A 25,874-nucleotide genomic window follows, 5' to 3' on the forward strand; every position below is an offset into this window, starting at 1 on the left:
CCACACTGTGACTCCGGGAGGAACTCCTCGGCCACAGGGAGAAGACGGTTGAGGAGAACTCCAGCGACAACTTTCCCAGTGGCTGATAGTAGTGAGATTCCTTTGCAGTTGCCGCAGTCGGACTTGTCCCTTTTATAACGATGGTCACAATCACTGCATCTCTGAGATCTCCTGGCATATGCTCCTCCCTCCAGATGAGAGAGATGAGGTCATGTATCCCCACCAACGGCACCTCTCCACCATACTTTAGCGCCTCAGCAGGGATTCCATCTGCTCCCATAGCCTTGTTGTTCTTGAGCTGTCTTATGGCTTTTCCTACCTCGTGCAGCGTTGGGATCTCGGAGGTGGCGGCGGGTCGCATGCTGCGGGATGGAATTGAGAACACTCGAGTCAAAGGCAGAGTCTCGATTGAGAAGATCTTCGAAGTGCTCCTTCCAGCGGGCTCTGTGTCCTTGATGAGTGTTTCCCCATTCTTGGCCAGTAGGGTGAGGCCTTGGGAGTTTGGACCGTAGGTGGCCTTGACTGCGATGAAGAATCCTCACACACCATGACTGTCGGCCAGTTGTTGTATCTCCTGTGCTTTCTTCGCCCACCACCTGTTCTTTCGATCCCGGGTTTTTTGTTGGACCTCAGCCTTGAGCTGCCTGTAAAGTTGCTTTGCTGCTGCCGAGTTGGGTTGTTGCTTAAGGCTCAGAAATGCTCTGCGCTTGCGATCTATTAATTCTTGAATCTCCTGATCATTCTCATCAAACTAGTCCTGGTGTTTTCTGGTTGAGTGACCAAGTGTCTCTTCACAGGCACTGTTTATGGAGGCCTGGAGGGCAGACCAAGCGCTGTGGGCATTCTGCATCTCAGGGTCATCAAGGCATGCCAGGTTAGCTGTGAGGTGCTGGCTGTATCGGGCTCTCTTAGCTGGGTCTTTAAGTACCCTGGATTGACATTTTTGCGGCACTACTTCTGCTATCCCCTCTGCTTTGGGGCTATGTTGATGTCGATGATGGATTGGATTAGGTGGTGGTCCGTCCAGCAATCACCCGCTCCTGTCATGGCACGGGTGATGCACACATCCTTGCGATCCCTGGCTCGGACGATGACTTAGTCAAGCAGGTGCCAGTGTTTAGAGCGAAAGTGTTGCCACGATGCCTTGTATTTGTCCCTCTGGCGGAATAAGGGTGTTGGTGATGAGTAGTTCATGTTCTAAACATTTTGTCAGGAGTAGGGTACCGCTGGAGTTGGCTTTCGCTACCCCCTCTGCCCCAGAGGGCTGTGTCTTTACCGACCCTGGCGTTGAAGTAACCTAGGAGGATCAGTTTGTCGCCCGCGGGGACGCAGGACAGGGATTTTTCGAGGTTGGAGTAAAAACCCTCTTTGGTCTCATCCGTTGCATCGAGTGTTGGGGCGTAAGCACTGATGACTGTGGCGCATTGCTTCCGGGATAGGGTGAGTCAGAGAATCATGAGGCGTTCGTTTACCCTGCAGGGGGAGTCTTTGAGGCGGTCGACCAGCTCATTTTTGATGGCAAAGCTGACTCCGTGAAGGCGGCGTTCTTCCTCTGGTTTCCCTTTCCAGAAAAAGGTGTAACCTCCACCTTGTTCCTTGAGCTGGCCTTCCCCTGCCCGCCGGGTCTCGCTTAGGGCAGCGATGTCGATGTCAAAGAGTCTAAGTTCCCGAGCAACTATGGCGGTGCGGCGTTCCAGCCTGTAGCTTTTGGAGTTGTCTGAGGGTCCTGACGTTCCAGGTCCCGAACTTCATGCTGATGGAGTGGTAGATGCCTGTGTGTGAGTTCTTTTAATGTGGGGTGGCCGTTGCACACAGGCTTAGCTGAGCAAGGTCTTGGTCCAGTGGCAAGGGGGTCCCAAGACGAATGGAGACCAGGTACTGCTTTATGGGCCTAATTGCTTACTGCAAAATGTTGACCGCAAGCTTGGCGCCGAGTAGCACCCTTGATGGTAGGTGGTCCGAGGCTTGGTTGGGGGCAGGCATTAGGAAGGTCAGTTGTCCGCTGGAGTTCCGAATGGGAGGTCAGCAAGGAGTGGGAGGGTGAAAGAGTCATAGCCATGATGCTCACCAGAAGAGGAGGCCAGGTCACCGGTGGGGAAGGAGGTGTCCAGCCATCGACGAGGAGGGGCCCAATAGCCGCTGGAGGGATGTCGGCCTGCCGAAGATCCAAGATCATTCTTTGGAGTAATCCTGTTATTGGGTACGGTAGTATAGTGGTTATGTTACTGGACTAGGACGTCCGTGTCTTCTGCAGCCTCAACCTGGACCTTTCTCCACAACCCCCCCCCCCCCCCAAACAACCTCCTCCTCCGATGGTGCCCAGCACGCTAGGTGAGTATCCGGCCAGGCGCTTCGGGCCCCCAGCGGCATCCAGACCTCTCCCCAGCAGCGACCGGATCTCCTCCACGACGCGCTTGGGCCTCCTCCTCTTCCACGACGGTGGCTGGCCTTTTTCCCCTCCTTCAGAGATGACTGGGCCTCTACTTCCCCACAGTACTCCTGGTGTGGTCTAACCAGGGCTTTGTACAGCTGCAGAGGGCTGGCAGCACCCATGGAATAATACCAAAGGAAGTAACTTACTATTAACTTTCATTTTAAACTTTTAAACAACTTGAAACTTTTAACCAACTTGGGAAAACTTTTAAAACTTCTGGAGAAACTTTTAAACAACGTGGAAGAACTTTCAAGAATTATTTTCTTTAAAAAAAATGTTTACTAAGAAATTGAATACTGTATCCCAATTTAGCTAGAAAATAGTTTGGTGTGTTTTATTAGCATCATTTTCAGTCATTTGAAAGCAGGTTACTCACGACGACGCCCAGCGAGCAGGTAAGCCTCCGACCAGAACACCTGCCTAGCACACTTACTACGTCTAGTGGTCACCTACTTCCCCTCTGCCTGCATGCCTTTAAGCTTGGGGTGACCACCTCCGGAAACGTGCTATCCACGTGGCTCTCAACTTTGCGGATGCACCGTATTGACTCCACCCGCTGCTCAAGCTCCGAAATGCGGAGCTCGAGAGTTGAAGCTGGAGACACCACCTGCACACATGGTTGTCTAGGCTGCACGAAGCGTCCAGGACCTCCCACATGACACAGGATGTGCACTCCACGGGACTGAGCTGCACTGCCATCCCTCTAGTTAGACTTGTCTAGTTTAAAATCTACTTAAAAAGAAAGAGAAGAGAGAGATATTTACCAACTCACCTCGCTGACCTCTGTGGCATCCCGAACTCACCGATCTCTGTGGCCTCGGCCTCCAAACTCCTGACCTCCGAACTCCCAACCTCTGTGGCCTCCGAACTCGGCCAGGACCTTTGCCTTACGGATGTTTAGCGTAAGGCCCATGCTCTCGTACGCTTTGGTGAAGGTGTTGACGATGGCTTGGAGTTCGGCCTCCAAATGTGCACAGACATGGGCATCGTCTGCATACTGTAATTCAATGACTGAGGATGGGATGGATCTGGCCTGGAGGCGATGGAGATTGAACAGTTTCCTGTTTGTTCTGTAGATTAGCTCCACTCCAGTGGGGAGCTTGCTGAGGGTGCGATGTAGCATTGCAAGAAGATAGAGAAGTGCGTTGGTGCAATGACACAGCCTTGCTTGACCCTGGTCCGAACGTGAGTTGGATCTGTGGTGGATCCGTTGGTCAGGATCACGGCTTGCATGTCGTCGTGAAGCAGGCGAAGGATGGTGACAAACTTTTGGGGCAGCTGTATTTGAGGAGGACACTCCATAATCCCTCACGGTTGACAATGTTGAAGGCCTTTGTGAGGTCGAAGAAGGCCATGTACAGGGGTTGGTGCTGTTCCCTGCATTTATCTTGGGTTTGCCATGCGGTGAAGATCATGTCCATTGTGCCCCTTAGTGGGCGGAATCCGCATTGCGACTCTGGGAGTTCTTCAGGCTCAGGGAGAAGGCGATTGAGGAGGATTCTTTTGATGACTTTCCCTGTGGCAGACAGCAGGGAAATTCCTCTGCAGTTGACACAATCGGACTTGTCGCCTTTCTTGAAGATGGTCAGGATTACCACATCTCTGAAATCCACTGGCATGCTCTCCTCCTTCCAGATGAAAGAAATGAGATTGTGTATTCGCGCCAAAAGTGCTTCTACGCTATGTTTTAGGGCTTCGGCAAGGATTCCGTCTGCTCCTGAGGCTTTGTTGTTTTTCAGTTGACTGATGGCCTTTTCTACCTGGGATTGTGCTGAGATGGTGACGGGTAGCATGCCGTGGGATAGAGTCGAAAACGCTCACGTTGAAGTTAGAGTCTCGTTTGAGGAAATCTTGGAAGTGCTCCTTCCAGCGAGCACTGACTGCCTCTCTGTGCTTGATGAGTATCTCTCCGTTCTTCAGCAGCAGTGGGGTAGGACCTTCGATGCTTGGGCCGAAGGTGGTCTTGACTGCACTGAAGAATCCACACATGTCGTGGTTGTCGGCTAGTTGCTGGATCTCCTGCGTTTTCTCCACCCACTATCTGTTCTTTAGGTTGAGTTTTTTGTTGGACCTTAGCCTTCAGACATCTGTAGAGCTGCTTTCTTGCTCGCGAGTTGTGTTGTCTTGCACTTACAGCTTATTAGCTCCTGGATCTCTTGATCGTACTCGTCGAACCAGTCTGGTGTTTCCTAGTCGAGTGACCGAGCGACACGTTGCAGGTGCTAATTATGGAGGCCTTGAAGGCAGACCAGGCTGTGGAGATTCTGCATCTCGGTCACTGGGAGTTGCCAGTGAGGCAGGCACTGGCTGAATAGGGCTTTCTTAGCCGAGTCTTTGAGTGCTCCAGTTTTGAATTTCCTGCGGCATTGTTTCTATTGCCATCGCTGTTTTGGTGATGACAGAGCGGATGGTGATGACGGGGCAGATTAGGCAGTGGTCCGTCCAGCAGTTATCCGCTCCCGTCATGACGCGGGTTATATGCACGTCCTTGCGGTCCCTCGCTTAGACGATGACATAGTCGAGTAGATGCCAGTGCTTGGAGCGAGGGTGCTGCCATGAAGCTTTATACTTGTCTTTCTGACAGAACGGGGTGTTGGTTATGACCAGGCCATGTTATAAGCATTTCGTCAGGAGGCGGGTACTGTTGGAGTTGGTTTTCCCTACCTCCCTCTCTGCCAATCACATCTCACCAGAGGTCTGTGTCCTTTTCAACTCTGGCGTTAGTCACCCAGGAGGATCAGCTTGTCATCCGTTGGTACTCGGGATAAGTATTGTTCGAGGCTGGAGTAGAACTCCTCTTTGGTCTCGTCTGTAGCTTCCATGTTGGGGCATACATGCTGAAGTCTGTAGCGCACTAGTTCTGGGCGAGGGTGAACTGAAGGCAGCGATCTTCTGGTTTACCTGTTCCTTGAGCAGGCCTTCCCCTGCCCATCGGGTCTTGCTTAGGATGTCGATGTCGAAACGTCCGAGCTCCTGGGCAACGATAGCAGTACGCCGTTCCAGTCTGTCGTCGTTGGGGTTGACGCAGTTAATTCAGAGACTACAGTCCTGAACTTAAAGATAGGTAACTTAGATGGTATGAGACGAGAATTGGCTAGAATAGACTGACGAATGATAGTTAAAGGGTTGACGGTGGATAGGCAATGGCAGGCATTTAAAGATCACATGAATGAACTTCAACAATTGTACATTTCTGGCATAAAAATAAAATGGAGAAGGTGGCTCAATCGTGGCTAACAAGGGAAATTAGCGATAAAGTTAAATCCAAGGAAGAGGCATACAAATTGGCCAGAAAAAGCAGCAAATCTAAGGACTGGGAGAAATCTAGAATTCAGCAGAGGACGACAAAGGGTTTAATTAGGATGGGGGGGAAATAGAGTATGAGAGTAAGCTTGCAGGGAACATAAAAACTGATTGCAAAAGCTTCGATAGATTAGTGAAGACAAATGTAGGTCCCTTGCAGTCAGAATCAGGTGAATTTATAATGGGGAAAAAAGAAATGGCAGACCAATTGAACAAATACTTTGGTTCTGTCTTCACTGAGGAAGACACAAATAACCTTCCGGAAATACTAGGGGACCGAGGGTCTAGCGAGAAGGAGGAACTGAAGGAAATCCTCATTAGTCAGGAAATTGTGTTAGGAAAATTGATGGGACTGAAGGCCGATAAATCCCCAGGGCCTGATAGTCTGCATCCCAGAGCACTTAAAGAAGTGTCCCAAGAAATAGTGGATGCATTGGTCATCATTTTCCAACATTCTATAGACTCTGGAGCAGTTCCTGTGAATTGGAGGGTAGGTAATGTAACCCCACTTTTTAAAAAAGGAGAGAGAGAAAACAGAATTATAGACCGATTAGCCTGACGTCGGTAGTGGGAAAATGTTGGAATCAATTAATAAAGATGTAATATCAGCGCATTTGGAAAGCAGTGACAGGATCGATCCAAGTGAGCATGGATTTATGAAAGGGAAATCATGCTTGACAAATCTTCTGGAATTTTTTGAGGGTGTAACTAGTAGAGTGGATAAGGGAGAACCAGTGGATGGTCGTGTATTTGGACTTTCAAAAGGCTTTTGACAAGGTCCCACACAAGAGATTAGTATTAAAATTAAAGCACATGGTATTGGAGGTAATGTGGAAGGAGAACTGGCTGGCAGACAGGAAGCAAAGATTAGGAATAAACGGGTCCTTTTCAGAATGGCAGGCAGTGACTAGTGGGGTACCGCAAGGTTCAGTGCTGGGACCCCAGCTATTTACAATATACATTAATGATTTAGATGAAGGAATTGAATGTAATATCTCCAAGTTTGCAGATGACACTAAGCTGGGTGGCGGTATGAGCTGTGAGGAGGATGCTAAGAGGCTGCAGGGTGACTTGGACAGGTTAGGTGAGTGGGCAAATGCATGGCACATGCTGTATAATGTAAATAAATGTGAGGTTATCCACTTTGGTGGCAAAAACAGGAAGGCAGAATATTATCTGAATGATGACCGATTAGGAAAAGGGAGGTACAACGAGACCTGGGTGTCATGGTACATCAGTCATTGAAAGTTGGCATGCAGCTACAGCAGACAGTGAAGAAGGCAAATGGCATGTTGGCCTTCATAGCGAGAGGATTTGAGTATAGGAGCAGGGAGGTCTTACTGCAGTTGTACAAGGCCTTGGTGAGGCCACACCTTGAATATTGTGTACAGTTTTGGTCTCCTAATCTGAGGAAGGACATTCTTGCTATTGAGGGAGTGCAGTAAAGGTTCACCAGACTGATTCCCGGGAGGCAGGACTGACATATGAAGAAAGACTGGATCAACCAGGCTTACATTCACTGGAATCTAGAAGAATGAGAGGGGATCTCATAGAAACATAAAATTCTGATGGGATTGGACAGGTTAGATGCAGGAAGAATGTTTCCAATGTTGGGGAAGTCCAGAACCAGGAGTCACAGTCTAAGGATAAGGGATAAGCCATTTAGGACCGAGATGAGGAGAAACTTCTTCACTTAGAGAATTGTGAACCTGTGGAATTCTCTACCACAGAAAGTTGTTCAGGCCAGTTCGTTAGATATATTCAAGAGGGAGTTAGATGTAACCCTTACGGCTAAAGGGATCAAGGGGTATAGAGAGAAAGCAGGAATGGGATACTAAAGTTGCAAAAATGATATTGAATGGTGGTGCAGACTCGAAGGGCCAAATGGCCTACTCCTGCACCTATTTTCTGTTTCTATGTCCATGAGGCTCCTGACGTTCCAGATCCGAACTTAAATTTAAAGGGTGGAAGATGCCTGTGCGATTTATTTGTGGGGTGGCCGTTGCACACTAGCTACCACACTGACTTGGCAGCACAGTCTTGGTCCTGTGGCAAGGGAAGACTAAAACCTGGCATGATAACGGTTCATACAGATCTGCAAACTGCATACAGATCACAGAAGTAGACTGAGAGAAATGGTAAAATTTGCTATGCACTGATGCATAATTAGAGTTGCCTCAAAAGAAATGGGAACCATAAAGCAGAATTTTCACATCTTTTTGGGGAATTCTTTTTAGAAAAACATGCTACTTGGAGGAGGGGAGATGGGCAAAGACTCATGCCAGAATCAATGAATGCCTAAAAGTCACAGGATTTGTCAAAAGGTGTCATCAGGACAAAATCACTTGCCTTACACATTTTTCATTTTTGAAGTTGTTGCCTAGCTTTTGATTTAGTGGGATGCAAGTTTTATTTTTAAGACAATTTAATTGTATCGTAAGCAGAGAATGAGTTTTGTTTTGCTTTGTTAGGGGATTGATATTCTCTTAACTGATATTGGCATTTCATTTGTCTATTTTTGTAGTGTAAATATAGTGTTGGTCAAAAATCGATTGAAAACATTTCATGAATTTTCTTGCATCTTCTAACATTGAGTTTAAGCTAGTCTCCTTCAATCAAAATAACTTTACAAACTACAGTGCTAAGAGTTACTGCGTGCCTTCTGGCATTCTGTCTCCTTTATAAATATTGATGGGATATTTCTGCAGATTGGGAGGCAGCAATTTGCTTAGAGTTGCATCTGACCAACAAAAAGAAATAACAATCACCATCATATTACTCCCTGTACAGCAAAAGCAAATATCCTAACTGAAGAGTTATGTTTTAAAATTATAGACCCTCAATGCTTCTAAATATGATGCCTCTATTTTAAATAAATAATAATGGTAGTTGCAATCACCCTATCAATTCAGATCTTCTGCCAGAAGAAATCGTTACGATTTGGATGGCTCATAAGTGCTTTAAACTTAAACAAATAATCAGTTACATCCCCTAGTAATTTATTGTCTAGTTTTGATCTGTTTTTGCGTACTTTCTCTGAAGTAAATTCTAGTCTAAAGTTTTAAATCCCTTGTGTGTGTACAGGACTAAGGATGGATCTGGCAAAGCCCCATTCAGTTCCTGTGAAATTCGATTAGTTGTCATAGATAACACAGAAAATAAAGAATCTCCTGTTCATCACCTCCAAACTTTGAGCTACAAGTTCAGGTTATATTTATTCATCAATCAGTCACAGCCCAGTCTTCCACTGGGAGCTCTTTAACGATTGCAGCCCTTTTGTATAAGTCCAGTGTTTTCCAACAATTAAACATGATTTATTTTCTAATTTCAATTTTTATTCATGTCAAAAGAAAACTTGCAAGTAACTTTCTTTATTTAGATGGTGATTCTACACTATGCTTTAAATCCATCAGCATTTCTTCAGTACAAAAGCAAAATATTGCGGATGTTGGAATCGGAAATAAAAGCAGAAAATGCTGGAAATCTCAGCGGGTCAGGCACGCTTTGTGAATCTTGAATTTTCTATTTTTTTTAATGCAGTTCCTCTCGACTTGGCATTTACTTGTCTGTATTGGTTTGGTACCTTACTGGGTTCAATGCCACATTTCCACTTGGTTACATCAATACAACTATTCAAAATCGGTTAGATTTGAGACACATTTCTGTGAACATGATTACCATGTGAGAAAGTGAAACATACCACTGGAATGCAGATTAGTTATTTCCCACACTTTGGAAAGTTACTGCTAAAAATATCATTGCTCCTGGGATGAGTCAATAGTGTCAGATGAGTAAATATTATTTTCATTCGTGAATTGTAAATTGTAACTATTTCTCCAAACAAATACATCTGCTATTTGACATTCAGTTAGGTGTATAACCTAACTAAATCCAGCACCAGAACAAACCAGAAAACAGAAAGTGTCACTTTTTTAATTTGTTTTTACTTAGCTAAAATTGGCAAATGTTTGTTTGCAGCAGGGATTTTCATCTTTTACATTTAATGAACTAGGACCTCTGATTTCTTTGCAAATATGTTAATGGATTTCTATTGCACCCATAGCAAGTTAAAGCATTATTGTCACAAGTGTCTTTTTCACTGTCGATTTCAGACAGAATGTCAGGCATTGTTGAATAGAATAAAAGTAGTTTATTGTGACATCTGAAAAGGCACTTTTTTACTAATTATAGTGCAGGCCACATGACCTAGAGCTTATCAGTCCATTATATTATGCTGCAAACAATCTCAGCACTATAATCAGGTCGTTTCAAAGGGTTCCACTCTACATATAAGAAAGCAAGGCAAATGAATTGAGTAACTGTTACAGGTGCCCCAGAAGAACACAAGAATAATTTATCCAATTTCTCTTGTAAGCTACTTTTATAATGGTCTTGATGTGGTGCTAGGTCCCAGTTCCTGATGTGCAGGTATTGTGTAGCCAGCAGCAACCCCAAACTAAATTTAAAAACAGAAAATGCTGGAAATCTCTGCAGCATCTGTGACAAGAAACATTTCAAGTCGATGACCCTTCATCAGAACTGGCAAAAGTTCGAAATTAACAGATTCTTAAGGAGCTCTGAAAAGGCGAGGGGAAGAATGAACAAAAGGGAAGGTCTGTGATAGGGCAGAAGAAAGGAGAGATTAGAGAGACAAAAAGGATGATGGGCCGACTTGAAATGGTAATGGAAAAAATTAGAAAAAGGTTAGTCTAAATAGGGTGTGAATGGCAGAATAATTACCAGCTGCCATTGGAGACAGAATTTATTTACATAAGATTGGGGTGGGGGGGGGGGGGGGGGGTAAAGGGAGCCAGATATGGGTGGTTATGGTCTCGATGTTGCGTCCTGAAGGCTGTACTTTGCCTAAATGAAAGATGAGGTGCTTTTCCTCGAGCTTGTGTTGAGCTTCATTGGAACAGTGTAGAAGGTCGAGGATGAAGATGTCTGAGTGGGAGTGGAGCGGGGAATTAAAGTGACATGCAACCGGAAGCTCAGGGTCACGCATATGGACTGAACGGAGGTGTTCCGCAAAGCGGTTACTCAATCTGTGTTTGGTCTCCCCAATGTAGAGGAGACCACATCGTGAGCAGCGAATACAATGGAATCTGTATGGGTAGAGCTGCGGAATACCAAAGGGCAGAAAACACGAGTGGGAGTTGTATACAGACCATCAAACAGTAGTAGTGAGGTTGGGGACAGCATCAAACAAGAAATTAGGGATGCCTGCAATAAAGGTACAGCATATATCATGGGCGACTTTAATCTACATATAGATTGGGCTAACCAAACTGGTAGCAATACAGTGAAGGAGGATTTCCTGGAGTGTATTAGGGATGGTTTTCCAGACCAATATCTCGAGGAACCAATTAGAGAGTTGGCCATCCTAGACTGGGTGATGTGTAATGAGAAAGGACTAATTAGCAATCTTGTGCGAGGCAGTGACCATAACATGGTAGAATTCTTTATAAAGATAGAGAGTGACAGTTAATTTAGAGACGAGGGTCCTGAATTTAAGAGAAAGGTAACTTCGATGGTATGAGACGTGAATTGGCTAAAATAGACTGGCGAATGATACTTAAAGGGTTGATGATGGATAGGCAATGGCAAACATTTAAAGATCACATGGATGAACTTCAACAATTGTACATCCCTGTCTGGAGTAAAAATAAAACTGGGAAGGTGGCTCAACCGTGGCTAACGATGGAAATTAGGGATAGTGTTAAATCCAAGGAAGAGGCATATAAATTGGCCAGAAAAAGCAGCCAACGTGAGGACTGGGAGAAATTTAAAATTCAGCAGAGGAGGACAAAGGGTTTAATTAGGAGGGGGAAATAGTGTATGAGAGGAAGCTTGCTGAGAACATAAAAACTGACTGCAAAAGCTTCTATAGATATGTGAAGAGAAAAAGATTAGTGAAGACAAACATAGGTCCCTTGCAGTCAGAATCAGGTGAATTTATAATTGGGAACAAAGAAATGGTAGACCAATTGAACAAATATTTTGGTTCTGTCTTCACAAAGGAAGACACAAATAACCTTCTGGAAATACTAGGGGACTGAGGGTCTAGCGAGGAGGAGGAACTGAAGGAAATCCTTATTAGTCAGGAAATTGTATTGGGGAAATTGATGGGATTGAAGGCCGATAAATCCCCAGGGCCTGATAGTCTGCACCCCACAGTACTTAAGGAAGTGGCCCTAGAAATAGTGGATGCATTGGTGATCATTTTCCAACAGTCTATCGACTCTGGATCAGTTCTTATGGACTGGAGGGTAGCTAATGTAACACCACTTTTTAAAAAAGGGAGAGAGAAAATGGGGAATTATCGGCCGGTTAGCCTGACATCAGTAGTGGGGAAAATGTTGCCATCAATTATTAAAGATGAAATAGTAGCACATTTGGAAAGCAGTGACCGGATCGGTCCAAGTCAGCATGGATTTATGAAAGGGAAATCATGCTTGACAAATCTTCTGGAATTTTTTGAGGATGTAACTAGTAGAGTGGACAAGGGAGAATCAGTGGATGTATGTGTATTTGGACTTTCAAAAGGCTTTTGACAAGGTCCCACACAAGAGATTGCTATGCAAAATTAAAGCACATGGTATTGGGGGTAATGTATTGACGTGGAGAGAGAACTGGTTGGCAGACAAGAAGCAGAGAGTAGGGATTAACGGGTCCTTCTCAGAATGGCAGGCAGTGACTAGTGGGGTGCCGCAGGGCTCAGTGCTGGATCCCCAACTATTTACAATATACATCAATGATTTAGATGAAGGAATTGAGTGTAATATCTCCAAGTTTGCAGATGACACTAAGCTGGGTGGCGGTGTGAGCTGTGAGGAGGATGCCAAGAGGCTGCAGGGTGACTTGGACAGGTTAGTTGAGTGGGCTGGTGCATGACAGATGCAGTATAATGTGGATAAATGTGAGGTTATCCGCATTGGTGGCAAAAACGTGAAGGCAGAATGTTATCTGAATGGCAGCTGATTTGTAAAAGGGGCGGTGCAACGAGACCTGGGTGTCATGGTACATCAGTCATTGAAAGTTGTCATGCGGTACAGCAGGCAGTGAAGAAGGCACATGGAATGTTCGCCTTCGTAGCTAGGGGATTTGAGTATAGGAGTAGGAGGGCCTTGGTGAGGCTTCACCTGGAATACTATATTCCATTTTGGTCTCCTAGTCTGAGGAAGGACGTTCTTGCTATTGAGGGAGTGCAGCGAAGGTTCACCAGACTGATTCCTGGGATGGCAGGACTGACATATGAGGAGAGACTGGATCGATTGGGCCTGTATTCACTGGAGTTTAGAAGAATGAGAGGGGATCTCATAGAAACATAAATTCTGACGGGACTAGACAGATTAGATGCAGGAAGAACGTTCCCGATGTTGGGGAAGTCCAGAACCAGGGGTCACAGTCTTAAGGATAAGGGGTAAGCCATTTAGGACCGAGATGAGGAGAAACTTCTTCACGCAGAGAGTTATTAACCTGTGGAATTCTCTATCGCAGAGAGTTGTTGATGCCAGTTCATTAGATATATTCAAAAGGGAGTTAGATATGGCCCTGACTGCTAAAGGGATCAAGGGGTATGAAGAGAAAGCAGGAAAAGGGTACTGAGGTGAATGATCAGCCATGATCTTATTGAATGGTGGTGCAGGCTCGAAGGGCTGAATGGCCTACTCCTGCACCTATTTTCTATGTTTCTATGTATACTAAATTGTAAGAAGTACAAGTAAATTGCTGTTTCACCTGGAAGGAGTATTTGGGGCCCTGGATAGTAGGAAGGGAGGAGGTAAAAGGGCAGGTGTTGCATGGGAAGGGGAGGGAATGCTGGGGGTGACTGCGGAATGGACCAGGGTGTCACTGAGGGACTGACCCCTTCGGAATGCTAGGAGCGAAGGGTAAGATGTGATTGGTGGTGAGATGATGGTGGAGGATGATCCGTTGAATGTGGAGGCTGGTGGGGTGAAAGGCGAGGACAAGGGAAACCCTTTCTTGGTTCGGAGGGGGAGGGGTGAGAGCAGAGGTGTGGGAAATAGTGCGGACACGTTCGAAGGCCATGTTAACCTTGGCGGAGGGGAATCCTTGGTTGAGGAAAAAGGAAGACATCAGAGGCAATAGTGTGAAGTGGCGTCAGAGCAGATGCGATGCAGAAACTGGGAGAATGGATGGAGTCCTTACAGGATACTGGGTGGAAGGAAGCTGTGGGAGTCAGCGGGCTTATAGTGGATACTGGTCAAAAGCCTATCCCCAGAAATAGAGACAGAAGTCAAGGAAGGGAAGCGATGAGTTGGAGATGGACCATGTTATGGTGAGGGAAGGGTGGAAATTGGATGCAAAGTGAATTACATTTTCTAGTTCATATAGCATTTATTCAGTGCTATATTTTTATGTTTATGCTGCACTGCCAAAATGTTAATGGAAGGAAGTTGGTTGCAAGAACGGTCTTGCTTTTGTGAAAACAACATCTCAAATTGAAGAAACTACACCTTTGCTTCTCTGTAAACTAATTTATTTTAAGTCTGTGTCAAATCAATCTGACTCCAAAATACTAACTTGAGAGCCCTTCAAGAAGTCCATTTCATATTTCTTGTATAAATTCACTGGTGTTGAACTGAATTTAAAAGATCTGTAGATTTTGAGTACATTATAGACTTATACAGAGTTTTTAAAAAATGTTTGCGTGGCTGTTTCCACCTGTACTCCCAAAACGTTCAAAATTTACCTGTGTAGAGCAGTTCTGTCCATGCTTATAGGCATACATGTACAGAGCTCTTGTGGACGGTGGAATGGTGATGGAGGAGTCTGGGACATTCACTGAAAGGTATGATTCTGTGAGTATGACTGTCAGGCTGTTGCTTGACTAGTCTGTGGGACAGCTCTCCCAATTTTGGCACATATCCCCAGATGTTCGTGAGGAGGACTTTGCAGGATTGACTGGGCAGGGTGTGCCATTGTCGTGTCTGCAGCTGGTGCTGAGGTTGATGCCGGGTGGTCCGTTCGGTTTTATTTTTCTTATTGTTTTTCGTAATGTATTTTTTTACAACTGAGTGGCTTGCTAGGCCATTTCAGAGGTTAGTTAAGGGTCAACCACATTGAGAGTCTGGAGTCACATATAGACCAGGTAAGGACAACAGATTTTCTTCCCTAAACGACATTAGTGAACCAGATGGGTTTTTACAACAGTCCGATAGTGTCATGGTCACCATTACTGACACAAGCTCTTTATTCAAGATTTATTTAATTAAATGAATTTAAATTCCACAGCTGCCTTGGTGGGATTTGAACTCTTTACTCCAAATTATTCATCCTGGCCTCTGGATTACTAGTCCAGTAATGTAACCACCATGCTACCATTCCCGTTATTATGCAGCTGTGATACTTGCATTGTGAGATGAGGGCTAACATAAATTAATTTAGTTTGTGCTCGCATTACAGCACGTAAATTAGAGATGATCCAAAACTCGTCGGCCCGAGTCCTAACTCACACCAAGTTCTGCTCACCCATCACCCCTGTGCTCGCTAACCTACATTAGCTTCAAGTTAAGCAATGCCACGATTTCAAAATTCTCATCCTTGTTTTCAAATCCCTCCATGGTTTCGCCCCTCCCTATCTCTGCAATCACCTCCAGCCGCACAACCCCGCCCCGAGATGTCTGTGCTCCTCTAATTCTGCACTCTTGAGCATTCCTGATTATAATCGCTCAATCGTTGGTGGCCTTGCCTACGCCCCAAGCTCTGGAACTCCCTGTCTAAACCTCTCTGCCTCTCTACACCTCTCTCCTCCAAGAGGCTCCTTAAAACCTACCTCTTTGACCAAGCTTTTGGTCAGCTGCGCTATTTTCTACTCGTGCAGCTCGGTGTCAATTTGTGTATCTTGTAATGATCTTGTGAAGTGCCTTGGGATATTTCACTACGTTAAAGGTGCTATATAAATACAAGTTGTTGTTGTATGTGCAGATGTGGTGCTCAGATTCAATGCACAGCGTTATTTGCAGCTTCTGTGCTTGCTTTAAGATAAATTTGCTTGCGAAGCAATGGCCCATCTTAATTGTTTTCCATTATCCTTAAATGAAGTAGCACCTTTTCAGACAGGACAGCTAGATCCAATGTTTAAACATTAAATATGCAGGGTTATTATTTATTTCATAAGACATTCAGAGCAGTTATAGTACTCATTATTATAAAATCCTTTACTCTGATCTTTCTCCTATTTTAACAATAAATCTGCCTTACTGGAGGTATGTACAGTATGATCTCCAATGGTATCAATGATGCTCAATACTAGGCAGCCCCTATGTTACATATTGAACTTGCAATACATAATGGATCACTGTATTATGTTTGGCATGTATAGTAGTTTAATTTAATGTTACTGATGTATTATTCACCTCCATCAGTTTACTGAATATATTTAAAGTGAGTAATTTAAAACAATCTGGATTTCATTGCTATTTTACATCTCTTTATAGATCTTTCAAGAAATAATTTGTTCTGTCCAGGTGCTGCTGTGATGGTTTAGAAAAATTACATGAAATGTTTTTTTTAAAGCAGATAAATCCCCAGTATTTGTGGAATACAGAGGTAAAATGAGAAGTGAAGAGTGGGTGTAGCAATGTATCTTAAAGGCTTACATAAAATATAATCTGGAATGCTACAATAAACTTTCTTGTCAAAAAGTAGGGACTTCAGCTGCTAATACAAAAACTCTGGATTACTTCTCAAGTTAATCACTACCTTGTCGATTGTAGTTTGAAGGTCTATCTGTATGCCTGCCTTGTAGGAGAAGTGTTTTATTCCTATTATTAATGCTGATTTATCACTACTTTGTGGGAATATTTCAGATGAAGGCAAACAAAAGGCAATTTAAGACATTTTTTTCCTTTGTAAAAATAAGTTGGCAGGTTTTACTCATTTTAGTAAAAAAAAGCTGCTCTGAATCAGGTGACCTGTGTATACTATATACAGCTCCACAATGTGATTCTGTGGAATTTATTATCTGCAGAATTTGCATCGCAAAGCAGTAGACTTGTCTTTCAGTTGCACTTCAGGAATGGCCATGCAAAAAAAAAACATGTAAAGCACAAAATGCTAGTGATAAAAATAAGATTTTAGTAAATTGCCAGCCAGTAACCTCATCTTGGGATTCAGATGAGAGTTCTACTATCTTTTTTTTTTCTCTCAATGTATCAATTGTGTTGCAGCATGATAACTAACTCTTAGGCATTTATTTATATAAAATTCTGTCTTGAGCGCGTAGTGCAGAAAAAGGTCCTGCAGCTTAATCATATAAATATACATCATGTTAATCATAGAATGATACAACAAAGGAGGTCATTCGGCCCATCATGCCTGCGCTGGCTCTTTGAAAGAGCTCTCCAATTAGCAGTTTCCTGCTCTTTCCCGATAGCCCTATGTATTGTTTCCTTCACCTATTTATCCAATTCTCTTCTGAATGTTACTATTGAACCAGCTTCCACTATCCATAGTGTGTCAGCTGTGGCTCAGTGGGCAGCACTCTCGCCTGAGTCATGAAGGTTGTGGGTTATTTGTTGGGCTGGAAACGCACTGGCCAAGACATTTCTCTTGTACATCTTTCAGCCCTCCCTTGTTATTTACACTGTTCCTATCCCAGTTACATTAGGATAATTGAAGTCCCCCATTATCACTACTCTGTAGTTCTTGTATCATAGAATGGATACAGCACAGAAAGAGGCCATTCGGCCTGTCGAGCCCGTGCCAGCTCTCTGCAAAAGCACTTCAGCTCGTCCCACTCCCCTGCCTTTTCTCCTGTATCTTTCTGTAATTTGCCTGCAAATTTTCTCCTATATCCTTCCCAATATTTTGTGGCCTATAGTATACACTCAGTCGCGTAATAGCTCCTCTATTCTTTAATTCTATCCAAATAGATTCTGTCTTTGACACCTCAACTAACAGTTATGTTATAACTATATACAATGAGTGCAGAATATAAGGGCAGATTTTCCGATTTCGTTGATGGAATGTTTACTTGGATTCTGCTTCGTTTAGGGAATGCATGTGTCATGATTTTGCATAAATTTATTTTTGGCTGCCCCCTAAAAGGCTATACCTAAAATTATGAACTGCTTTTAACATGTTTGGAGCAGTTTTTGTATTGTATATTTTATTTTTTCTTGGAGTGGTGCCGCCTTCATGCAGAAATGAGCCCTTCTATGGGGTCAAGTTTCGGCCTGAGTTGCTCCTATTTTTTTGGAGCAACTAGTTTAGAATGGAGTATCTTAGAAATTGCAATTCTCGGCCTTTAGTTTGCTCCAGTTCTAGTGAGTTAGAACAGTTTCATTTTAGAACAGATTTTTTTTTCAAAAGGGGGCGTGTCCGGCCATTTACACCTGTTTTGCAAGTTTAGGCAGCAAAAACTTACTCCAAACTAACTTAAAATTGAATAAGTGTAGATTTTTGTCCGCTCAGAAAAACCTTGCCTACACTTGGAAATCAAGCATATGGAATGAAAGATGGGGGGGGGGGGGCAGAAGGGGGGTTTACAAACATTAAACACTTCTCTTTTACAAATAAAAAGCCATCATCAATAATAAATGATAAATAAACCAATAAATCAAATTCAAATAAAGTAGAAATTAAAAGAAAAATTAAAAATCACTCAAATAAAAAATTATTTTGACTCACCTACTGCAGCACGAGGGAGAAGATGGGGGGGGGGGCGAAGAGAGAGAGAGAGAGAGAGATGATGATGATGGTGGGGGGGGCGAGAGATGATGATGCGAGGGGGGGAGGGAGGAAGATGGGGGGGGGGGAGAGGAGAGAGAGAGGAAGATGGGGGGGGGGAGAGGAGAGAGAGCGGAAGATGGGGGGGGGGAGAGGAGAGAGAGAGGAAGATGGGGGGGGAGAGGAGAGAGAGAGGAAGATGGGGGGGGGGGAGGAGAGAGAGAGGAAGATGGGGGGGGAGAGGAGAGAGAGAGGAAGATGGGGGGGGGGGAGGAGAGAGAGAGGAAGATGGGGGGGGAGAGGAGAGAGAGAGGAAGATGGGGGGGGGGAGGAGAGAGAGAGGAAGATGGGGGGGGAGAGGAGAGAGAGAGGAAGATGGGGGGGGGGAGAGGAGAGAGAGAGGAAGATTGGGGGGGGGGGGAGAGAGAGGAAGATTGGGAGGGAGAGGAGAGAGAGGAAGATGGGAGGGAGAGGAGAGAGAGGAAGATGGGAGGGAGAGGAGAGAGAGGAAGATGGGAGGGAGAGGAGAGAGAGGAAGATGGGAGGGAGAGGAGAGAGAGGAAGATGGGGGGGCGAGAGAGAGGAAGATGGGGGGGCGAGAGAGAGGAAGATGGGGGGGCGAGAGAGAGGAAGATGGGGGGGCGAGAGAGAGGAAGATGGGGGGGCGAGAGAGAGGAAGATGGGGGGGGGATAGAGAGGAAGATGGGGGAGGATAGAGAGGAAGATGGGGGGGGGGGGAGAGAGAGGAAGATGGGGGGGGGAGAGAGGAAGATGATGGTGGGGGGGCGGGGTGGGGAGAGAGAAGATGATGGTAGGTGGGGGGGGGAAGAGAGAGGAAGATGGGGGTGGGGAAGAGAGAAGATGATGGTGGGGGGGCGGGGTGGGAAGAGAGAAGATGATGGTGGGGGGGGGGGGAAAGAGAAGAAGATCGGGGGAGAGAGAAGACGACGAAGAAGCCCCGCACGCAGCCAATGCCGAGCTGCCGCTGACTCTTTGGGTGGGGCCCGCCCCAACGAGATGTGGGCGGACGGGCCCCGCTGACATCGAGGAAACCGGGCCCCGCCGAGGACTTTGAGGTGTGGCCCGCGCGCAGCCAATGCCGGGCTGCCGACGTCTCTTCAGGCGGGGCCCGCCCCAACGAGATGTGGGCGGACGGGCCCCGCTGACGACGCTGGCTGCAGGGAGTTCCTCAGGCAGGGCCCGCCCCAACGAGAGGCCGGGCGGGTCCCACCGCTGAGGTAAGCTGCATAGGCCACTCGGCCGGGGAGAGGGGCGAATTCCTTCGACCTGGGATAGGGTCGTCTCCCCGGGGACAGGACGTCGGCAGCTACTGCACACGTGCGCAGCTGCCGGCACTGTTTTCGGCGCAGGGCTGTAGCTCCGCCCCCAGCAGTTTCTGCTGCGCAGCGCCGAGGTGGAATTGGGCCTACAGCTATCTGAGAATTGCGAGGTAAGTATTCGGCGCAATTTTTGTTCGATAAATTAGGCGAGCCTCTCTGATGTGCGCCGTTCTAGCGGGCGGCCGAAACTTGACCCCTGTACAACAGTGAGGGAATATCACCTAACAAAATGGCAGTATATGTTGTGTTAGAGAAATTAGATCCTTAAATAACTTTCCATCTCTGGAATAACAGTAACCTATTAAATGAACATCAAACCTCTTTCAAAGAATAAGAAAAGCCATGCCTATGGTAGGTAATCTAATATTAAAAGAAATATTTGTGCCCTGAATGAAGGCCATACCTGAAATCATAGATTTCTCGACTTTAAATCTCCATCAGTTAAACCTGTCTTTGTGGTATTGCATCTTCTGGAAATGAGCAGCCCATTTTAATACTTTGGAGAAAGAGGAATAAAAGGAATGACTGTTATTTGAACTAGTAGTTTCTGCTGATAAATCACTTAGGATTGTTGATAATGTTGAAGCTTGGAATGTGCTTTTCGCCCTCCAAACTTAAAAAGTACATATTGACAGCTATTTTTCAAGGAATACATAGTTCTGTAGTTGGCTTTAGTGATACTGATTTATTCATTGACAGATTATTTGTTTACTGTTAGTTCCAGGTTCTTCCAGGAGACCTTGGGTACTAGGAAAAGTGATGGAAAAAGAATATTGTCAGGCTAAAAAGGTAAGGATTTTCATATTTTTTATTGTACAGATCTGATCTAGCACTGGAAATGAAGGTAAGACAAATGCAACAAACATTCAAAGAACTCCCAATTTTGCGGTTAAGCATTTTGGGGCAGGTATTCAGAGTTTTGTGAAACTTAACACCCACTTGCTGCTACGTACAATAAATCAGTCCTGTCATTTAGGGTTTAAGGGCTCATGTAACATTTTAATATAGGTTTAGCACTCCAGTAATAAGTCAATTAATTAAAAGTTTAATTGAGCAATTTATTGGTGGCATATAACTTATTTTTTATGCTAATCTACTTCTGAAAGGGGCATTATGTTATTAGCACTATGTTGCAGACTAAAGGCAGAGTTGCAAAAAGTATAAAGTTTCATAGGAGTGGGACATTCAGTTCCTCAAGCCTGTTCCATTATTGATCTGTACCTAAACCCCATTGACTTTTCACTAGTCACAGCAGATATTTGTGCTTTCTAAGGAGCTGCAGACAGAATGGGAAATGTAGGTAGAGGCTTTACATCATCATGGGCAGTCCCTCGGAATCCTTCCACCCCCAAGGTGAGTTTTTTGATGGCTGAACAGTCCAATACGAGAGCCACAGACCCTGTTACATGTGGGACAGACATTCGTCGGGGGAAGGGGTCGGTAGGGCTGGTTTGCCGCGCGCTCCTTCCGCTACCTGCGCCTGGCCTCTTCATGCTCCTTGTGTCGAGACTCAGAGCTCAGCACCCTCCAGGATGCACTTCCTCCACTTAGGGCGGTCTGTGGCCAGAGTCTCCCAGGTGTCAGTGGTGATGTCGCACTTTGCCAGCGAGACTTTGAGGATGTCCTTATAACGTTTCCGCTGTCCTCCTTTGGCTCGTTTACCATGAAGGAGCTCCGCATAAAGCATTTGCTTAGGGAGACTCGTATCTGGCATTCGTACTATGTGGCCTGCCCAGCGAAGCTGATCGAGTGTGGTCAGTGCTTCAATACTGGGGATGTTAGCCTGGCCGGGGACACTGATGTTGGTGCGCCGATCCTCCCAAGGGATTTGCAGGATCTTGCGGAGACATCATTGGTGATATATCTCCAGCGACTTGAGGTGCCTTCTATACATCGTCCATGCCTCAGATCCATACATGAGGGCAGGTATTACTACAGCCCTGTAGACCATGAGTTTGGTGGTAGATTTGAGGGCCTGGTCTTCAAACAGGCGGCCGAAGGCTACGTTGGCGCACTGGAGGCGATGCTGAATCTCCGCATCAATGGAAATGGATATTGGAAATGGTCCACATTGTCCAGGGCCGCGCTGTGGATCTTGATGATTGGAGAGCATTGCTGTGCGGCGGTGACAGGCTGGTGAAGCACCTTTGTCTTACGGGTGTTAAGCGTAAGGCCCATGCTTTCATATGCCTCAGTGAATACATTGACTATATCCTGGAGTTCAGCCTCTGAATGTGCACAGACGCAGGCATCGTCCGCACACTGCAGCTCAACGACAGAGGTTGGGGTGATCTTGGACCTGGCCAAGAGACGGCATAGGTTAAACAGCTTCCCACTGGTTCTGTAGTTTAATTCCACTCCAGCGGGGAGCTTGTTGATTGTGAGGTGGAGCATGGCGGCGAGGAAGATTGAGAAGAGGGTTGGAGCGATAACGCAGCCCTGTTTGACCCTGGTCCGGAAGTGGATTGGGTCTGTAATGAATCCATTGGTAAGGATCACGGCCTGCATGTCATCGTGAAGCAGGCGAAGGATGTTGACAAACTTTTGGGGGCATCTGAAACGGAGGAGGACGTTCCATAGGCCCTCACGGTTGACAGTGTCAAAGGCCTTTGTAAGATCGAAAAAGGCCATGGTTAAGGGCTGGCGCTGCTCCCTGCATTTTTCCTGCAACTGGCGCGTTGCAAAGATCTGTTGTGCCCCACAGGGGATGAAATCCACATTGTGATTCTGGGAGGAGCTCCTCAGCCACAGGGAGAAGGCGATTGAGGAGAACTCGATCGACAACTTTCCCAGTGGCTGATAGCAGGGAGATTCCCCTGTAGTTGCCGCAGTCGGACTTGTCCCCCTTTTTAAAAATGGTCTCAATCACGGCATCTCTGAGATCTCCCTGCATGCTCTCCCCCCTTCAGATGAGAGAGATGAGGTCATGTATCCGCGCCAACAGCGTCTCTCCACCATATTCTAGCACCGCAGCAGTGATTCCATCAGCACCCATAGCCTTGTTATTCTTGAGCTGTTTTATGGCTTTGCCAACCTCGTGCAACGTTGGAGTTTCACTGAGTTGGTGGCGGATGGAATCGAGAACACTCGAGTCAAAGTCTTGATTGAGGAGATCTTCAAAGTGCTCCTTCCATCGGGCCCTGACAGCCTCCGTGTCCTTGATGAGTGTTTCCCCATTCTTGGCCAGGAGTGGGGTGGGGTCTTGGGAGTTTGGACCGTAGGTGGGTAGAGGCTTTACATATGCCCTGCATAGACCTTGAGGGGATTAGTTATCTTTCACATGAATGCTGAGACCACCCAGCTCTACCGCTACATCACTTCTCATGACCTCGCCAATGTTTCTGCGTTGTCAAACTACTTGTCCGAAATCCAGTCTTAGATAAACTGCAATTTCCTCCAGTTTAACGTTGGGAAGGCCGAAGCCATCGTTCCCCTCCCACCAGAAAGTTCATATGTTGTCACCAATTCCATCCCTTTTGTCCATTCACCTTCCCTCCACCTCATCATTAGTGACACTGACATCAGCATGTGTGGCTCTGGGATTTCTTTCATAAAACCCTCAACCTCACCACCTATCTATCCTTTAAGACCCTCCTTAATACTCAACTCCTTGTCTAAGCTTTTAGTACGACTTCCAAATATCTCCTTTGGCTCAGCATCCATGTATTTCTGACTACACCTCAAGTGCCTTAGGACATTTTCCTATGTTAAAGATTCTGCATACATACAAGTTGTTGATTCAGAAGGATGCACAATTGCACTGCCTTTGGTGCAACTTCAGCACTTTAATGAATTCTAGCAATTCTTTCACTTTCATGTGCAAAATCGGCTGCAAATGACAGATGCTGACTTTCCTGGTTACTGGGTATGGCTGACTGAACCTATCTGGAGATATAAATGTTAGTTAATCTTGTATTCCTTCATTTAGAAAATGGCTTGCTATGGCCCTGATGCTTTTGCAGCACACTCAAATGTCACTCAAACACACTGGGCTCAAGTTTCGGCCTGAGTTGCTCCTATTTTTTTCGAGCAACTAGTTTCGAATGGAGCATCTTACAAATTGCAATTCTTGGCATTTAGTTTGCTCCAGTTCTAGTGAGTTAGAATAGATTCATTGTAGAACAATTTTTTTTTCAAAAGGGGGCGTGCCCAGCCACTTACGCCTGTTTTGCAAGTTTAGGCAGCGAAAACTTACTACAAACTAATTTAGAATGGAGTAAGTGTAGATTTTTATACGCTCAGAAAAACCTTGCCTACACTTATAAATCAGGCGTAGAGAACGAGAGCTAGGGGGGTTTACAAACATTAAACACTTCATTTTTACAAATAAAGAGCCATCATCAATAATAAATGATAAATAAATCAATAAATCAACGAATAAAATAAAAAAAAATTGAATAAAAAATAAAAAATCAATCAATAAATAAAAAAATTAAGTTTCTACTCACCGACTGCAGCACCGGGAGCCCTCCAACAATGTGCTGGGACGGGCACCCCCCCCCCCCCCCCCCCCCAGTGTCTCTCTCTCTCTCTCTCTCTCTCTCTCTCTCTCTCTCTCTCTCTCTCTCTCTCTCTCTCTCTCTGTCAGTCTCTCTGTTTCTGACAGAGGGGGGTTGGGGGCAGAGAGGGGGTGGGGGGAGAGGCTGAACGGGCCGCGCCCAAGACTTCGGGCGGGATGGGTGGGCCCAGCCGAAGACTTCGGGCGGGGCCTGCCTCCAGCAAGATGTCGGGCGGGCAGGCCCCGACGACGCGGGTGAGGGTGGGGAACGGGAGCTAAATGGGAGGTGGGGGGGGTGGTAGCGGGAGCTAAACGGAAGGGAGGGAAGGAGGCCCGAATCGATCTTTGTCCTGGCAGCCCATTCTGCCAGGGCGAGGGGCGGCGGCGTGCTTTGGGCCCCTCCCACACAGCCTCGGGGGCCTAGAGCTACTGCACATGCGCGCACACCCGAGCGCGCATGTGCAGAGGTCCTGCCACTTTTTTCAGCGCCGGGACCTGGCTCCACCCTCCACGGGTTCTGCTGCGCTGCGCCAAGGGCCTGGATCAACCAGACGGAGGGGAGAATACCAAGGTAAATAATAGGCGCCGTTTCTGTTCTAAAAAGTCGCCGCACCACACGGAGATGCGCTGTTCTAACCCTGGGGGCAAACTTGGGCCCACAGAGCCAGTTGCAAATATCATTGTGGTCTGTTATGGTACGGATTTGCTTCCTTTGGATGTGCCTTGTGGAATAAAGCAACCACATTTCTTTGTAAAGTGCTGCAAGTTGCATACCTTGTCATTCAGAGGAGCATTCATACCGACATTAGTAAGGAACAGACCTAAGCAGATGGAGAATTGTAATAAGCTTGTGACAAGAAAGTGCTTGTATTGTGGTTTGTAAAAAGTACCTAGTGCATCACTTCAATAAGGAGATTTCTCCTGCTAAAATCAGCTTACTATTGCATATTTCTGCATCTATATATATATATATATATATAAATGCTGTATATGTGCTCAGCATCCTTTCGCTGGAGAAATTTGAATCTGTCCCCCAAATACTACTTGACCATATAGTATGGATTATAATTTATTACTGTCATAATATCACTAAAGGTTACCTAGAATATATGATTTGTAATTATACTTTAATATTGAGCAGCATGGAGTAACTGCAAAATTTCGCTGATACAAAATATTGATATAGTATCCAGCTAACCTGTATGAAGTGGGGGGGTTCTTTGTTTTGAGACTTTAGAAATAACAGATGCAAACAAAATGAGATGCCAAATATTTAATGGAAAACTTGTACCTAATATGGCTCCAATGTTTGACTCCATAATGCCAATGATGTCTTACCCACTTCTATGCAAATTGGAAGTAAGATGGTATACAACACTTTTTTTTTTGTTTTTCAAACCATGTGCTAATATTTTGAATGATTAAGGGCCCAAGTTTCCAAAAGAAAAAAAATGGGCGCCCCTCCGAGCTGGGCGACCGTTTTTCGCACCTAAAACGGCGCCTAAAAAAAAAAAATCGCAATTCTGGAGCGCTCTGCAGCTCCTTGTCTGCCTGGTGCGGCATGCAGGGGGGCGGAGCCTACACTCGCGCCGATTTTGTAAGT

At 45.7% G+C, this 25,874-nt stretch overlaps 1 protein-coding gene across 5 annotated transcripts in view; it reads left to right on the forward strand.

Moving 5' to 3' along the window:
• The window catches only part of rb1cc1 (RB1-inducible coiled-coil 1), a 251,120-nt gene that overhangs the window by 222,665 nt on the left and 2,581 nt on the right, over nucleotides 1–25,874 (forward strand). For 4 of the 5 annotated variants that reach the window (XM_070892346.1, XM_070892360.1, XM_070892380.1 and 1 more), the window contains one exon: nucleotides 20,492–20,562. In XM_070892346.1, the coding sequence (XP_070748447.1) occupies nucleotides 20,492–20,562 (71 nt within the window). The remainder of the gene's footprint in view (nucleotides 1–20,491; nucleotides 20,563–25,874) is intronic. The other variant, XM_070892352.1, reaches the window with a different exon arrangement.

The sequence above is a fragment of the Pristiophorus japonicus genome, chromosome 1 (genome assembly GCF_044704955.1).
Source record: "Pristiophorus japonicus isolate sPriJap1 chromosome 1, sPriJap1.hap1, whole genome shotgun sequence".
Classification (NCBI taxonomy): Eukaryota; Metazoa; Chordata; class Chondrichthyes; family Pristiophoridae; genus Pristiophorus; species Pristiophorus japonicus.